Raw genomic sequence first — 18,003 nt, 5'->3', positions numbered from 1 at the left:
AGCAGAACAAAAAAACTTCAAAAACACATGCAAATAAGACGAATCTGCGATCAGTTATACATGCAAATATATTTTCCGAAGGCTTGCCGATGATTTGACCCCCCCCCCTGCAAAAATGTCAGCCATTCAGCACCCAGAGGGGGTAAAGTCTAATGACTACATAGAGTGTTAACCTAATGAATGAGCCAACAGCTCCGAGTTGTGCATAGGTTGAAGTCCCCGAAGGAAATTAAGAAAGTTCCCCTGAAGCGTTATTACAAAAGCATCACTTTCTCCTTTGTTTGAGTAAGATTATTAAGAAATAATAATAATAAAAAAGAGACCGCGTGAAACAAGCAGGGTTCAAACTTTATTACATCACATTTAAAACCAAGACACTGAGTTCTGTATTAATCTCTGAGGGCATGTCAGGGATTTCTGCATTGGGAATATAGATGTTCGCATAAAATGTTACGTTTCAGCATCGTACAAAAGCACATTTGTTTTTTTATATGTTGAAATGTTCCTTTCATGGGCTTAACGCAGGTTATCTCAGCTCTTTATCAGCGTATCCCCCTTGATCCTCTCCATGGTCTCAGTCATGAGCTGACAGGACTTCTTGTGCTTAGGCCAGTGCTTCACCTGACATTGTCTGAAGAAAAGAAACACAAGACAGAGGTTTAAAGTACATCAGTAAGAAAATACCACTTAGAAAGTTTTTACTACTAAAAAAACAAAAAAAAAAAGCAACGTGTATTCACTCAGCCCCCCCTGAGTGAATAAAATCACCTTTAGCTTAAATCACAGCTCTGAACTTGTCTTTAAACACGGAATGACAACTTTAAAATAATTAGGTTCTGTCTGACTGGATGAAGTGCGTCATGTGAACAGCTATTTTCAAGTCTTACCACAGATGCTCAGTTGGATTTGTGCGTGGACTTTGACTAGGCCGTTTTAACAAATGGGGTATGATTAAAATGCTCCCTTGTCGCTCTGGCTGTACGTGTCCACGTGTTTGTTATCCCGCCTACATTCATTAAGACAAACTGCACACAATGATCTTTATGGCCTTCTCTCAACAATGGTTTTCTGATAAGAGCAGATTTGTGGAGGGCACATCTAACAGCTTTCCTCCAGGAATATTTCCCCGCCTGAGCTGCGGATCCCTGCAGCTCCTCCAGAGTTACCTTCTCTGATTAAACCTCTCGTTAGGACGGCTGCTGTTTGTTCTCTAACTAAACTGTGAGTTCCTCTCAGAACAGCTGGATTTAGGATGAACTTAAATGAAACACGGATGGATTTCTGATGGCAATCTGGCTTTGCTGGATTTTAATTAGGCGCATCACAATAAGAGACGCTGAATATCTATGCAGGGAAAAATATATATCTTTTACCTTGCATGTAAACAGTTACGCACTCCTATAGGGTTAGTTTATGAATTCAAATCTCAGTCAAATGCGGTACATTTTGTAGTTGTAGCGCGCTAAGGTGTGACAAAAAGGATGTGAATACTTTTGCAAGGAGCTGTGCAAGAAACTAGTATATTAGAGTAGGGCTGGGCGATATAGAGAAACGAGCATATCGATAAAATAGAAATCATATTGATCGATATCGATAATTATCATCAAGTTCAAAACATATATTTTAAGTGCAGCCCTGGCCGTTTGATGCTGTTGCTTAGCGACCTATTTTTAGATAAAGAACACTGAATTCAAACTCAACCCTTTATTCAACCAACTTTTTACCAGAATTGCAAGTATAAACTCTTTGAAGGAGGCGGAGCTTGGTTCCTGGGTCTGCGTTGTGATTGGTTTGGAGGATGTAACAACTGTAATATTAACTTACATGGCTAGAATGCAAAAGGAAGGAAAACTGTTATTTTATTGAACTTTTTATTGACCTTTTTTTTTCTATCACCGATATACGTCTATCGATCCAGCCCTAAATTAGAGGTTTGCCAGTGCAGCATCCGTTTTAGCCCTACATGTCTCACCTGTTACAGTACCACTCTCCAAGGCACCGAGAGCATCTCTTGGTAGCCTCTTTACCACAGGATCCGCACTTTGGTTTTTCCGGGAGCAAACGCTCCATCACGTCCAGGTTGTACGTCTCGGCCAACCTTGTTAAAGCATTTTGAAAGTAACAGCTCATGAGTTATCTCTCTGTACACCTTTGACTTCCACTTAGGTCAGTGTTTTCAGCGTTACCTCTGGGCCTGTTGTTGCAAGTCACTGTCGGACGGGCTGAACGTTTCTTTGACCTGATATTTAGCTATTGCTTTCCACTTCCCAGAATTGCCTCTGACAATCTGACTCCACATTTCTGGGATCTAAATAAAAATACATAAATATATATATATCTGAGGGTAAGTGCACAGGAGTAGGGAAGAGTGCGCCTCTTCCAAAGTGACTGTACCTGTTCCAGGACGAGCTCTTTCTTTGGCGGGGCCGGGTCGGTAACAGCGAGGTGGGCCAGGAAGCGCTGAAGCTCGACCAGGTTCGGTAACTGGTCGATCAGCACGTCTGTCAGGAAAGCCCTGAGCTGTGAGCAACACAGCAGCAGTGCTCAGACATCAGAACCCAGAGACCACCAGAGTCAGGGGGAGGAAAAAAACAAACAAACACGTGCATGCAAGAGGATGCTCAAGGCTCTCTGTTTATATAATTACTGCCACAGGAAGAGGATGGGAAGCTTATAATAGGAGGAAACAGCAACCTTTGGAGACTGAACCTGAGCTCTGCGAGGGGAGGAGATCAGATAGGAGGCAACGGACAACAATCTGGAACATTGACACTTCCTAAATATCAGCTCGACATTTGCCATCTACAGGGGAAGTTCCAACATCCTGTCAAAACACACACAACACATAAAGGATCGGCCCACCGTGTACCTTTAGAAGCTGGTTCTTGTTGAAATTGTTGAAGTCGTATTTTATTTGGCACTCTTCCTTTAGTATCAAACGGTAAAGAGCCAGCCAGACCTGGCCGTCAAGTTTGGTCATCTTCAAACGGTCCTCCGCAGGAATCCTCTGCCATTTGCCATTAATGTACTTCTCTACTTCACCTACAGGGGGCAACAGAGAGCGTATGGTGCCATTCAATAAGCGTTCAAACTCCTTGAACTTGTCCACAATGTGATAAATCAATTAGTTCATAACCATGAAGTGGAGGAAAACAGGATAGATAGTTTTCAACTGTTTTTTACGAATAATAATCTGAAAAGCGTGAAATCTGGAAGAGAAATGTTCAGTCTATCATCCATCATGGTGTTTCACAGCCATGCCCTGCTGTGTGTTGGTCTATCACAGGAACAATAATACGACAATATGTGAAAAAGTTCAAAGGATGAGAATATTTTTGCAAAGCACAGCAGGTTGGAGTCTGCTTTGAGCGAAGGTTTGGTGTCTTTTTATTTGTTTACTCCAAGGAACCAATGATTGACTTGCTATTATAGATATAAAAAAAAGCTTAATGACTGGATTTGCGGTTGGAGAAAGTTTCTTAAAAGGTTGGATCTAACGGAGAAGATTGTGAGCTCTATAAACCTGTTTATGGGTCCTAAACGTTTAACGGGAGCACAAGGATTTTATAGCTTTCTAAAACCGTGTAGGTTTGATTCCAAAACACTTTGATGTTTTTTTTGCTCATCTGAAATGCAGATTGTGCGACATACCGTTTCTGCTCCGACTCCAAGGGCAGGACTCTATCAGCTGAACCAGCACGCAAGGCAAATTGTGCGTGCACAGCATGCGGTTGATGACGCTGATGCTGGGGGGGAAGAAGATGATACATTTGTTTCGTCTTCTGCATCCTGCTTGTCATCCTGTGAGATGCTGAACGTGTCCATTTTCATTTGGTACACGGACATAGTGGTCAAAATGTGACTTTACAGCGATTCCCACATCACGTACCTGTCAGCATGTTCTGCCATGTAGCCCAGCACGGATACGGCTTTCAGAGAGATTTCAAACTCCAGCGCAGCGCTCTGCGCCTGCAGCTCCTTGATTGAGAAATAAAATGATGTGACTCGTATCCTTGGGTCAAATGGCGGCACATGGAGCAGGGGAAGCACAAGAATGCTCAGAGAAGCATCTAATTTTACCTCTATAGAGGATATCTGGGTCTGTCCATCAAGAGCCACAGCGCGGTCCTTGGTTGCTTCACTGGCCAGCAGAGTGAGCTTACGATGGCAGTAATCCACCAGGTCAAGAAGGGAATCATCAGCCGCCTCACATGAATCCTGGTCAGCCAGACATGAAACACATGCACGGTGATTTCCAAAAAGTATCACAAAGAACCGGACCAAGGTGCTCAGGTCAGACCAAAATGGACATTTCTGGCCTACATGCAAAATAAGGTGCATGCGGCAAAAAACTACTAAGACTGCACATAATGACCTGCGTGACCTGCATTTTACTTTTTTATTAGTAAAAAAAAAAGAAAGAAAGAAAGATGAAAACCAAACAGAGATCCTTTTTCTTCCACTTTTTGTGTTGGTCTGTCATATAAAATCTCAACAAAAGAAATTTGTGGTTGTAAAGATCTTTTAAAAATGTACAATTCAGGGGTATGAATGCTTTTGTAAGGTGCTGCTTACATTAAGATGTAGTAAAGTTTTAAAAACAATGGAACCTCTTTACCTTGCTTGGTCAAACAAGCTAAAAGCCTTTAAAGTATGTTGCAGAGGACAAACTGTGAGAAATTAGAAATATTCTAAGACTTACGGACCTTATGAAACAATATTGTTTCAAGCAGGTTAATGATGGTAGCTTCGTGGTGGATCTAAGGAAGACCGAAAAAAGAAAATGAAGCAAACCAGCAGGACAGGTTGATCAGACATGCTGCACATCTCATCTCTCTCATCGTACCACCATGTAAAGATGAAAGGTGCTCTTAGGGTTGAAGTCCTGCAGCTGGCATAAGACGGGGAACACCTTCTGCTTCCACACCTCCACGAGGATCATCTCGTGGACCAGGACAGGTATCTGCAACGAGGAATTGATCAATAGCCTCGCAGTGGGTCGACGTTTCCGCGTCAGATCGTCGTTAGAGTCGGAGGTCACCTTTCCGAGGGACACCAGGAGCTCCTTGACGAACTCATCGTGCATGGCCGAAGCGCTCAGTATGGCCTGCATGTTTAGTTTCTCAATATGCTCATGCTGTTTGAACCACCTGTCACCACAGAAAGAAACAAAAAGAGGATATTACTATTACTTTTCACGATCAACTCTTCACGCCACATTTGTAAAATGTATTTTCAGCGTAACGTAATTTGAATGATTCCTGGGGAAAAAAAGTGCTCAGAGAGAAATAAAATACATAAAAGCCCATTGGTTGACTTATTGGACTAATAAGTGAGCTACAATAACTTTAAAGCTATAAAGCTGCTAATGTTAAATTGTGTCAGAAACCATTAAGTGAATATTTACTGTTACACCAGGTGAATAGGTGTTGTTTCTTACAGTTGAGTTTTTAGCAGCTTTTAACCTATTTTTACACACGCACACACACACACACACACACACACACATATATATATATGCTCAAAAAATAAAGGAACATTTAAAAAACACAATGTAATGTTTTTTAACAGTATATATATATATATATATATATATATATATATATATATATATATATATATATATATATATATATATATATATACTGTTAATTTCATATCAAAGCTACAGTATGAGGTTTTTTTTTCTTAGAAACTTTTTCATTTTATAACTACTAAATACACAGAGTTTAGCTTCCGTTAGCTCATGCTAATGTTAGCGTCTGATCGTACCTCGCAGAGCCCACGTTTTTGAGGGAGAAAGCTTCCAGACTTTGGATAAACCCCTCAGCCTCGACAGGCAGCACCACCGATGTATCCATCTCCACAGTCTTGATTATCCCAGATAATGTCGGATGATATTTATCGTTTACAGCCACTTCAGTGAACTTGATAGCGACCAGCAGCTGGAGAAGAGATACAAGCTGTTGCCAGGGTGACCGTAAACTAAAGTGCAGTTTGCAGTTGTGGCCACGAAGAGGCGCCAGATATCTATTTGTATATAAGAAAAAAAAACAATGGCCGCCGCGAGCACGGACCGCGTTCTCGTGAATTGAGAAACAGCCATTGGTTTGTCTCGAATGCTGACGATTTGATTGGCTCTTACGTTGTTAGGCAACGGCACCTTCAGTATTATTGTAGCCAATCACAGCATCGTCAATGAGCGAGGCGAAGTTCAAACCCGTGAGTTTACTTAGTTCGAGGGGGAAAAAAAATATTAATACAACCTAAATAAATAAATCTTATATTTATTACGAAGCACAGTATTGTGCAAAAGTTTTGAGTCACCCCAAATTTGTTTATTTTTAATTCCAAAGAGATCTTTGTAAGAGGACTTGGGGCTAATATCAATTAGCTTTTTTTCTGGTCAAATAAAGATTAGATAAAATGAATAAAAGCATAAATATCCTCTCGCTGTCTTAACACTCAACTGGAGGTTTTGTCTGCTAATTTATTTTGTTACTCCTCTCAGTTTCTCCCATTTATTTCATTCTATCTGTAAAATACTACAAAGGATTTTGCAGTGTTACAAACAAAACAATTTATATCAAGGTTTTTCCAGCAGCCAACAATAAAACAAATTCCTCTTTCTTTTCTTTATAAATAAGCTACACAATTGACGTCATGGTCAGCTAGATGAATTCAAACTAAAATTAATTATTAATGTAGCCAAAGAAAATCATTAAGGAAACCTGGATAACAAGATCAAGACCATTTCACAGGATGATTTGTAACTTGGATACAACATGTAAAAAAAAAAAAAAAATCCAATAATTCAGACAATCAATGACTGTAAACTTCTAAACACAAGAGTCTGGAGTACAAGATTTTTCAAAGAATCTGATCAAATTTACAGTTTACTGCCTGTTGAACAGAAACTTGTAAAAAATGTACGTAAAGTAGAAAGAAACATGTGCCCTGAAACTTTTAAATGTAACAATTTTTTACTATAAAGAGATACTTTGTGCCCACACTTGTTTGCCTGCAAGTTTCAGAAAAATAATTATGACACATTTTCACTTAAAAATTGGTATATGTGCAACAATAACTAATGCCAAGACCTAGATAAATGTAAGCACATCCTGCTCAGCATTTCCAAAGTCTGCAGGTCATTTACAAAATGCTCCGTGTTGCTGCAAAGGTTAATGTTTTCTAGTATTTACAGTAAATACAGACTTCCGTTGTCACTATGTAGGCACGATATGTAACAGCAATGATCATATTTTGGTTTATTCACACAATAACAGTAAAAAAACACACACACACAGTAAGACTGAGTATGAAACAGTTTAAACTCAATTTTAATGTACATTCTAGTTATTAACCAGACAGTAATGCTCTGTTTACAAAACAAGAAAAAGAAAAACAATAATAATCCAGATCCAAACTGAGGTTAGTCACAGTGGAATAAATAACACACAAAACCATTTAAGCGATGAAAATCACAAAACAATTCGATGTTTACGACGTTTCTCGCTCTTGGCAGCTTTGGTTGAGGCTTCCTGGTCGATGGCTTTAAAAAAACATCACTTCCAGCAGATGACAATATTAGGGTCGTTTTCCAGTCGTTCATCCAGCTCCTGGTAACTTATCCCTGTAAAACAGGAATATGTAAGACAAACTTGTTTTACACCAGCAGACACACGAGGTTCCCCTTTTGCTTTTGACACTGGAGTGATTAGCTGTTTAACGTCACATTTATTAACAGTTGATTAAAAAAAAAACACAAACTCTAATTCAAATCAGCTTAGAATTGAAGGACGTACCCATTATATCAATTACCTAAAAGAACAGCAGTTCTCTAGATCACCTCAGAATATCTTTGTCAGACTTTTAGGTCTTACGTCACGCAAGTAGCGTCTCGAGTTGTTCAAAATGTTCTTACGACTGCAGCTGTTTTTGTGCCGTAAAAAGCTTATTTGTTTGCCTGTCAAAAAATGTCAGACTCATAAATGAGTTATTTAATTTTTTCCAATTCTGAAACTCAGTATTAAGAGTAATCGATAGGTAGTTGTAACTTTAAACATTGGTTAATGTTTTTTTTTTTTTTACCTGGACTAGTCATTTTTGGATCTTTGAACGTGGAACAGCTCTGGTCATGATATAGTAATATGTCTAGGGTGACAGGTTGCTGGCATTTTTGTTCTCTCTCAAACTAAAGAGAGCAATAAAGAAATATAATGACTCCCTAACATAAAATGCAGTGCTGTAAAAAAAGTATTTCCCTGCTTCACAGAATTATTCTGTTTTTGATTTATTTTTTTTGGTCACACTAAATGTTTCAAATCTTCAACCAAATTTTGTCATTCAGCAAACATAAACTGAGTAAATACAATATGCAGCTTTCAAATAATGAAATAAGAGGCAAAAAGTTACATAAATCAACCAGGAAATACATAAAATAGTGTAAGTGACCCCTAAACATGATAACTTATGGCAGAGAATGCGATAACTGATGAGGAGTTTTTTTATATAGCATGAACAATTTGTATTATGTCATCTGCAACATTTTTATCAAATTTAAGTCCAGACTTTGACTACAACACTTCAAAACTTTATTTTAGTTTTATCTATTTATTTTTTTGTCATTTGGAGTTTGGCTTGCGAGTGTGCTTTGGATTGTTGTCCAGCTGTAAAACCCAATTGGGTCATGCTCTATTTAGATTTCGCTGCTTTAGAACCAAATACATGGTTTCTATCAATGACAGCAAGTTGTAGGTATGATATTATCTTTTCAAATGTGTCAGTTTTACTCTAGATGCAATGGATGCAAACCTTCCAAAACTGTTCCACTTTCGTCTTTGTAACTCCACACAATATTTTACCAGAGGTATTGGCCCTCATAATGTTTCAACCCTTGGTACTCTCCCACTGATAGCTTTTTGTCCAGTTTCTTTGCTATTGTTGAATCAGGAATACTGATCTGAACAGATGTAAGAGAGGTCTTCAGTGCTTTAGATTTTGTTATTTTTTTAATAGTTCTGTAGAAAACTCCTCAATGCACTCTTAGACACATTTTGGTTGGCCAACCACTTCTGGGAAGAACAACACTGTTCTTTGTTGTCTCAATTTATAGATAACGGCTCTTACTGGAGTCCCAAAGCGTGGTAAACCTTTTTGGACTGATAGATTTCAAATACTTTGTTTGTCCCAAACTAAACACATTTAATTGGTTAATATTGAATTCATTATAAAAAAATAAAAAAAACGGGACATACATTTTTACATACAGCTAGTTTGATTTGAATAGCTGTTTTCCCTTAATAAATCTAATCATAATTTTAAATCATATTTTAGCATTTATTTGCATTATATTTGTTGATTATTCAAATGTTCTTTGTTAATCTGAAATATTTAAGTTTAAGTGAAAAACAAAAGCAGAAAGAAACTATCATAGCTCTCATTACACCGGGCTCGCACTCTGTTTGAGGATGGATCTCATCCCCTCTCATATTGACACTTTCTTTAGTGGTGGTTCTGACGCTGAACGCTGACAGGTTCAGGTGGTTAGAGAATTTTTTTTAATACATCTTCACATTTTAATCCTCCCGTTAGAGTAAAGTTAAAAATTAGATCTGAGAATAAGGCGGTGAAGCCCCTTTCTTTAGGGTCTTGACAGCCAAACAGGCTTTTAATTACTGTTATATCTCTAATTAGCTTAGATTATATTTTTCCAATGCTCTTTCCTCAGTCTAAAAACTCTGATGTTCAAAGATTAATATTTTGCAGTGCAGTGTTTCTGTAATCTGTGCTCTAAGTAGTAGCTCAACCTGTGCAAGATTTTTTTATTTAAACAAAGTGTGTTGGTGTTCCTTATGACTGACAAAGCACCAAAAAAGAGCATCAGTATGAGGATAAGTTACGTGCTACAATCTAAAATGGATGACTGTACAATATAAAAAAAAAATGCTTTTGAACTTGCCTGTTTTGCAGCAGATCTCATCGTAACTATGGCAACCAGTGTAGAGGCGAGGCGGTCTGCTTTTCTCATCCCGGACCACCTTCACAGGATACTTCTGCAGCCGTCGAATGAGAGACTTCATCAGCCCGAACTGGATTAGTCTCCTGAGAACACCCCCCGCCAACAGAAAAACACACAAAAAAAAAAAAAAAAAACACACAGATAATCTGTTGTTAAACAAGACTCGCTCTGACCTTACATTTCCAGAGCAGTAATGTGATTTCAGGAACTCGTACAGTGAGCTACGCTGACCTTTCATCAACCCTTTGAAGTTGCTGCGAGTAGCGCGAACAAAGGTCACGCACTGTAGTTCCAGGACTGAGACCGCAGTAGAGCTGGAAAACATCCCTGAGGCTGGCACGTTTCTGACCTGAACGCGACACAAGAACAAGCCGTCATTAACATCTGCAAATCAATCAAAATGCCATTATCGAGCAGCTCTTTTTCCTCACCCTGTTTGGAGACATAGCTGAGGCATTCGTCCTGAATGCACTTGTCATCAATGAGGCTCTGAACCTTCGGGGTTGTGCAGTAGACGTTGGAGTACTGAAGGAAGTGACATAATCATTTCAATCAATCAACCTAAAAAACAGTCAATAAAGTCTGGATGTAGATCACAGGGTTCTTACAAAGATGCTATTTGAAAAATGTTAAACTTTTCCAGACTCAGATTTTCAGATCATTAAAAACATTTACCTCCGTTTTTATTATTTAGCTATCCCAACGCCAAAAAAAGCTTTTCACAATTTAGCCAAGAAAAAAAAAACAGAAAAAAAAATATATAAGGTCCAACATAACCTTAAAATAGATAAAACAATACCAACAACAATGATTTAAGGTCTCATACTCTACTCAAGTTAAGTCAAAAGGCAACAAAAACAATTGAGTTTGAAATAAATCTATGATCTGAGCGGTGCAGATTTATAGCTATTCCTCATTTTCTTTATCTCAGAACATCAAGGAGGACCAAGCTGGTTGACCAGAGAGCTCTACGAGGTATATGGATGGTGAAGGGGGCATATAAATAAGATGGGACAATTTAAAATGTCAAAAGTGAGCAATGAAATTGTAAAACCGACTTAAAAACAAAGAGGTTTAAGAACCAGAGGTGTATATGTTGATGTTTTTTGGTACTAGTTAAAAGAGAAGTATTCTGGATAGTCAAATGTGGCAGGGAAGCTTGATTTAATAATCCAGATGAGAGGTGATAAAAGGATTTATAACCTTTAGTAGCAACTCTTACTTTGAAAATGACAGATTTTATGAAAGTGTTAATCTACAAATAGAGTTTAAGAGAGCTGCACAGTATTATGGCCCATATTCGCTGCAAAGTGACATTTCAGGAGCTAAATGTGGATGAATAGCTGCCTAAATGAACAGAAGGGACTCTCGCCTGTGAGCTACAATCAAACCAGGTCAGATCAGCAGCTTCCATATCAACGTGTTACAAACATGATAACAGAAAACCACGAGTCACCACATCAAAGGATCCCGTTAAGTCTAGAAGCACTAAAACAACAGAGCCAACTGCTCCAACAGAGGAGGACGCAGCTTCAAAAGTGAATAAAAGCATCACTTTCCAATAATCTCTGTGGCCTTAATCACAGGGTTGGAGTCTTTAACGATTAAATGGTTGTTTTACGGTGTGGTGCAGAGGTTTCCAAATGACAGGGTTATCTGGATGAAGACCTGAACAAGCCTCGGTTCAGATCCAGATTATTGGTTAGATTTCTGATCACTAATCATGTGAGAGGCCTTGGGTTTGAAAGGATGTTGTGAAGAAAGTAACGTTTTCAAATCATATATGGAGGTAATGTGTGTGACACTTAATGAAGCTTTTAAAATGCCTTAGAGAAAGTAAGAGTCTGGAAAGATGTGTTGTTTCCTCACGTATCCAAACCTGAATAATGCTAAAACCCAATCAAAACGACATAATTTTACATCCTTTAAAAAACAGAAAAGCAGGAATTCTATTAATAGAGCTACTAATATTATTCTATACATTTAACATTTCATGGTTAAACCTTTGGGTTAATTTCATGACACTGAATGTGCAAACAATGGTAAACATTAAACATCACGTTGTAAAATTAGTCCAGTACCTGGAATATCGACACCAAAGTCACAACACCATAATACCTGGAAGAATAAGGTACATACAATATATATATCAGCTTTGATCGCTTGCTCTAGAAGTCGTGGGAACATTAAACGGCAACACACACAAATTCAATCACAAATAGCTTCAAAATTTCAACCCAATAAATTGCACCAAAACCGCGTTTTTACAGTCAACACGAACTGCGACAGTTAAGCTGAAGCAGTCATGAAGGTGGAAACTGGGCACAGCGGTGCTGTGTTACAGCGATGTACTCACAGCAGATTCTGCACAGCGATACGAACAAGATTCAGCTCCACGTCGGCTTCGGCAGATATCTTCTGGATGTGCCTGAATCCATCGATGTAAGGCAATATCTGAATAGCACATCATAACAGGAAAATTAACGCCTTTATCTGGATCTCTACGGCCTTGTTTCTTTGAAGAACGCAATCCTTATTAGTATTAGCGTGAGAACATGCTATTTTATTACTGTACCAGCACTACTATATCAATAAAGAAATGTTCTTCCGATAAGAGAAGCTCGGTCCCGTGCACGGCACTGGAAAAAGGCGATGTGTCCACAATGCCTTTTTTCCACCGTGATAGCAAACGTTACACGCTAATCTTTTTACCTCTGCTTCTTGGAAACCGAGGATAAGTCTTATCATAACATCTGTTGATATTAGCAAGCACACAGTGCTCATCCTGCCTGTTGAGTGGTGAGGTCCCACTGGGATTTGATAAACAGCTCTTTCCATTCGGTGAAGACAGGCACGTCGTATTCCTGGACGGTGGGGGGGTCCTTTCGCTGCTGGATGAGCTTTAGCTGGATGGTGTTGGAGTCGTCTGGAGAACGAAAACGGGCACAGATAAATGGACACGTTAATTATGTAAAGACTTAAGATTTTATCACCGTAACGATAAGGATAGACACCCATTCCTACTTTGACAGTCAGAATATCAGAGAGTGCAGTGTTTTAGAGAATGTTTTCACATTTAAACCCCAAATTGCAAACACCTGTGAGTATTTCTCTGACCTTTAATGGAAAAAATATCAAGTAAGAAAGTCACTGTGGACAAGGCGGCATAAGAGGTCCAGTTTAAAGTTAGCCTCAAACCATGACTTAGACTTAGACAACTTTATTTGTCATTTTGTATGCACAGAGTGCGTACAGAACAAAAATTTGTTGCATACAGCTTGTAAATTGCAGTAAAAAAACAAATTACAGTATAAGGTGCAGCAGGGATTTAAAAGTAACAATTTAAATGTAGACAATGCAGGAGAAGTCACAGTGTACAGGTGAGTATTTTTAAAAACCATTTGTATGTACAGAATTTGATTGTGCAAAGGGCGTTTGTGCAAGAATGCATTTAAAAACTAAGAGTTCGGCAGTATTTGTAATGCTAGATGGAGATGCAATGATGCAAAAAGTGCAAATATGCGAATGTTGTGCAGAGTTTATGGGTTATAGGGTTTCTTGTGTCCCATGTGGGGGACACAAGAAACACGGGTGGATGACGCTTTGGTTAGACGAGCTTTTCATGCAACTTTTCGGCCTACATGCAAAAACGGCAGAATCGTGCATTTCTTCAGCAGGGAGAGGAACGCTGGTTAAAAGTTGTGCTGTATGTATGACTGCTTCGATATATATCTGTATAATGAGAAAACCCGATAGGTACAAAGAACAGTGTGGCCAAAAGTGCGGCTCCAAATTACTGCAGGTTTAATTACTGTTTGTTTGTAATAATGAATACAGAGCAATCCTTTCAAGAGCACCTGATGGGGGATTGCCAAACCCTTGAACATTTGGCAGATAAAGTAAAATAAACATACAGCCAGTGCTTCAATGAAATGGTTTAGATCAAAGCATATCGATGCCTTTGAACAGCCCAGTCAAAGTCCAGACCTAAATCCAGTTGATAACAAGTGGCGAAAATTGGAAATTTATGTTTGCAGAAGCTCTCCATTCAATCTTTTGTTTGGTAAAAGTAAAAGCCTCCAGATGTATGAACCTGGTAGACACCCAGAAATGGCTACGAAAGGTTGCCATTACAAAGTATTCACTCAGGAGGGCTTTATCCCCCAGTTTTTCACAAATTAATTTCTAAACCAAAGGATTGTTTGAGTTACCACTTTCCATCCTGCATCCTAAATACACAAAGAAGCGTTACCATAGGTCCTTCCACGCAGCAGCCAGAAGACTCTATTCCTATCACTACTCCCAACAAGTCCAGTAACACTCCTGCTATCATTTACAGTTTTCCATATTCTTATAAATAAATATACTATATTTTTTTTATTATAACTGAGAACGGTTAACTCAGAATTTGCACAGGCATTTTTTAATTATCTTACTCAGTTGCACATTTCTCAGAATCTGCATGACCTCTTTTTCAGAACAATATAGTTTTTTGTACATGGGACCTTACAGTAGAGTCTAACATATTTTCATTATTATTACTTATCTTTATGTGTTTCTCTGTGTTCTCATTTTCCTATCACTTTGCTGCTGTAAAAAATTAAATTTCCCCCCTGGAGGGACAAATAAGGGATGCTTTCTGTTTGATTTTATTCTACAAATATGCACTGCTTTGTGTTGGTCTGTAAAATCCAAATAAAACACATTGTAGTCTGTGGTTGCAATGTGGTAAAGTGTGAAAAATGTTTAAGGGATATAAACGCTGCTATATACTTAGCAAAAAATAATGACTCAATATATATTAAAAAAGTGAAACCACACAGCAAATTACATATGCGCTACTAAAAAAGTTTTAGTAGCTGGAAACTGACAGGCAGCGCTAGATTATAATCATTACAAAGACTTTATAAGCGGGTTATAAAACCCAAACACCAGGCTATCATTACCTGGAGCAGTTGTAGGGGGAAAAGGACACACCCATTTACAGTTATATGGTTTATTGTATCAGCACATAATAAAGATTATTATCCCTTATCAAGTTCTAAAACAAGCCAACTACATAACACTCTACAATTGCTTGTTAAGCAAAACCCCTATTAGCTTATGTCTAATTGCACACAATTAAAGCATGACTATGTGGCAATTAACAATTGTGTTTTAGTTAATTAAATTTGGACCATGTAAGGCATTTCCACCCTGCTCCTTCCTGTCGGATGCAATAGAGAGTAATTTAAAACACAATTTGGGTTCTAAATATTTCTTTTGTTTTTCCTTCTTTTAAAAAATACTTTTATTTATTTATTCTTTTATATATTTCTACCTTTGTTCTAGGTCTTTATAAGCTTTTATTTCAGTTGTATTTATAGGTTGATGGTGATATGAATGACATATCTTACCTCCAGTTTGGGAAAATGGTACCAAAGATATATTCTAGAGACGTTCATTAAGAAAATAAACTGAATGCTGGTTAGAAATCCTCCAGCAGGAACAAGCGCTAGAATGAGCCGTTCTGTTGGAGGATGCTTAAGGATTTCCTTCTGCTGAGATCTCTCCCATACAGATTTTTTTTTCACAGTGAAGCAGCAGCAAAGCTATTTCTAATGGCAATGTCTGCACATTTTGGTGAAAAAAAAAGCAAAAACACATAATATTACCTATGGGTAATGTGCAGGCTCCTGTCGCGTTGAGATCCTCTAACAACGTTGACATTATGGGTAAAAGTTTCTGCTTGCTCTCCTCCTTTGATATAAAGCCACTCTCCAGCTGCAACACAGCAGGGGAGGAAAACATTTCCCTTTATAAAGAGTAAAAGATGAGTACAGCTGTAACAGTATGATAACAGTCATTTATTGCTCCTTACCTCCAGAGTCGTGAGGTACCCGGCCAGCTTCTTGACGATTGGCTCAAGCGCACACGTGTTGGTCTGAGCATCGCAGACGAGGCCGAGATTGAAGAGGAGGGCATTTCGGCTGTACTTTTTATGCTCGATGCACACGGGACAGCCAATCAACTTCTTCTCCATAGCTGTCCTATAAAAGATAAATGTTTAAAAATCAATCATTACATGTAAAGACTAAAACAAAAAGGACTTTAGGCAGAGGGACAGTGCTGGACGACCTACACAGTTATTAATTTGTTCTGTAGCTCTGGCTTGGTGATGATATAAACCTGGACTGTGTCAAAAAGCTCCCGAGAAATGTACTCCTCTGGGACCTGTCAGGAGAGGACAGAGGAATCAATGCACACCACAATATTCTGGGATCAACTAAAACAAATCCGCAAACACGGAAGCTCACAACAGCGGGGGACAACATTCGCACCCATGTATGGAAACATTACTGCCTTTGATCCTGACTCCAACTTTTACGCATACTACCCACTGATGTATTTTTGTACAAATGTACACCGAGCAGGACTTTAAAAAGCGGATTCTGCTTCGAGTGCCTTTAGGTCAATGACATCACAAGAATCGAGCTGATTAGCCGGCATCTCTGCAACTCTGGAAGAAAAGAGACTTTTGACTCTCTTCTGTATATAGTCGGACAAATCTTTATAGTCAACTCACACACACACACAACTCGAGCTTTTTGCTGGAACCCTACAGAATATACGCAAACACCCATTAAGGAGGTGATTTGAGGAAAAGCATGCATTTAAAGGATGTACAAAAAATATATAAGTTACTTTTATTTCGATCCATAAATAGTTGAACATTTCAACAAAACAAAGAGAGAGAAAAAAAACCCGTACGCAACAACATAAGATATCCCACAAAATATTCTGTAACGCAAAACAAAGGGCGTTAGAAAAGGGAACAGGAAGAAGCAAAGGCTTATCCCTTAATTTACACACACGTCATAAATCAAAATACTGATTTAACATATACATAATCATATACATATATACATACATTATGTATATGATAATTGATTATGTACATAATCCCGATTGATTATGTACATAATCAATTAACATTGATTACGCAGCCCCTTTCACAGCTTTTGTGATGTCACTAGAGGCTTGTGCATGTGGAAGCTTGTTTGTTTATTAGCAGCACAGCAAATGGAAAAGCTGTAGTCGAGAGCTACTACCCTTCAACCTTTACATGCACCCTGATTCAAATAGCTGAATCCCCGCATCCGCAGGTCATCCAGCTCTGCAGAGGCCTGTAACAAGTCGTTCATTTAACTCAGGCGTATTGGAGATCTTAAACATCTAAAAGGTTGCAGCACAGTAGCTCTGCAGGACTTGGACTTGAGGCATCCCTGGGCAAGTAGCTTTAACAGCCATGCTCGCTTACCTGATATGTGATCTTTGGGCCCAGAGTGGGGTGAAACTCACTGAAGAATATGCACTCTATTCGAGAGGCCATGCTCCATATGGACGTTTCACCTAAACCGTTCAGTTAAATCAAAGATGACTGGATCCTCCTGCTGCGTGTTGTGCTAGCTTGTGGCTGTAGCCTTAAAAACAAGCAGGTGGGTTTGTCTACAAAAAGCTCGAGTGTCGTACGACATTCGCACAACAGTGATATGGGGGTTGTTTTAGAGAGAAAGTGTCGTTCGCTCCGGTGTCCAACCATTCACAAACGCTTCACGGTTTGAAGCACACCGTTCTAACTGACACATCCGCGGTACAACAACATTGGTACGTTCAGGGACTCCACGGAATTGACCCTTATACACACTCTAGCCAAGAAAACGAAAGCACGTGAAGACTAAAAACCTGTTAAAATAAAACCATATTATGGGTTGATTTTTACTATTATATTATATATTAGTATAATTATAGTAACTTTTAAAGGTTTTAAATATTTCTGGTCCCGATCTATCCTCCAGAACGAAAGAAATGCTCCCTATAAAATATGAAAAATTTAATTACCAGATTAATTTTTTCATTAAATTTAAACCGAACAGCTGTGACAGAAGATTGTGAGTTCACGTAGTTTTTAAGATTCCTCTGCTATTTGACACCTATATATA

General features: G+C 38.6%; 2 protein-coding genes across 2 annotated transcripts; both read right to left on the bottom strand.

Moving 5' to 3' along the window:
- Positions 1-329: 329 nt before the first annotated feature.
- On the bottom strand, positions 330-6,032 carry zmynd10 (zinc finger, MYND-type containing 10). Its single transcript, XM_036124718.1, has 12 exons — positions 5,773-6,032; positions 5,042-5,150; positions 4,847-4,963; positions 4,707-4,760; positions 4,081-4,218; positions 3,890-3,978; positions 3,652-3,746; positions 2,870-3,042; positions 2,395-2,520; positions 2,187-2,308; positions 1,973-2,098; positions 330-631 (listed from the first exon to the last, which is right to left on the bottom strand). Exons 1-12 carry the CDS (start codon positions 5,859-5,861, stop codon positions 532-534), a joined length of 1,338 nt encoding a protein of 445 aa, XP_035980611.1. The 5' UTR covers positions 5,862-6,032; the 3' UTR covers positions 330-531.
- A 1,280-nt stretch (positions 6,033-7,312) lies between these two features.
- Positions 7,313-17,687, bottom strand: nprl2 (NPR2 like, GATOR1 complex subunit). Its single transcript, XM_036152077.1, has 11 exons — positions 17,322-17,687; positions 16,143-16,234; positions 15,882-16,050; positions 15,676-15,784; positions 12,811-12,947; positions 12,378-12,475; positions 12,103-12,139; positions 10,453-10,546; positions 10,253-10,370; positions 9,962-10,104; positions 7,313-7,633 (listed from the first exon to the last, which is right to left on the bottom strand). The coding sequence occupies exons 1-11, from the start codon at positions 17,391-17,393 to the stop codon at positions 7,566-7,568; spliced, it is 1,137 nt and encodes a 378-aa protein (XP_036007970.1). The 5' UTR covers positions 17,394-17,687; the 3' UTR covers positions 7,313-7,565.
- Positions 17,688-18,003: the final 316 nt, after the last annotated feature.

Source organism: Fundulus heteroclitus, chromosome 20 (assembly GCF_011125445.2).
Source record: "Fundulus heteroclitus isolate FHET01 chromosome 20, MU-UCD_Fhet_4.1, whole genome shotgun sequence".
In the NCBI taxonomy this organism is placed as follows: domain Eukaryota; kingdom Metazoa; phylum Chordata; class Actinopteri; order Cyprinodontiformes; family Fundulidae; genus Fundulus; species Fundulus heteroclitus.
Note: the sequence above shows the minus strand (reverse complement) of the source record. Positions and strands in the feature narration are given on the sequence as shown.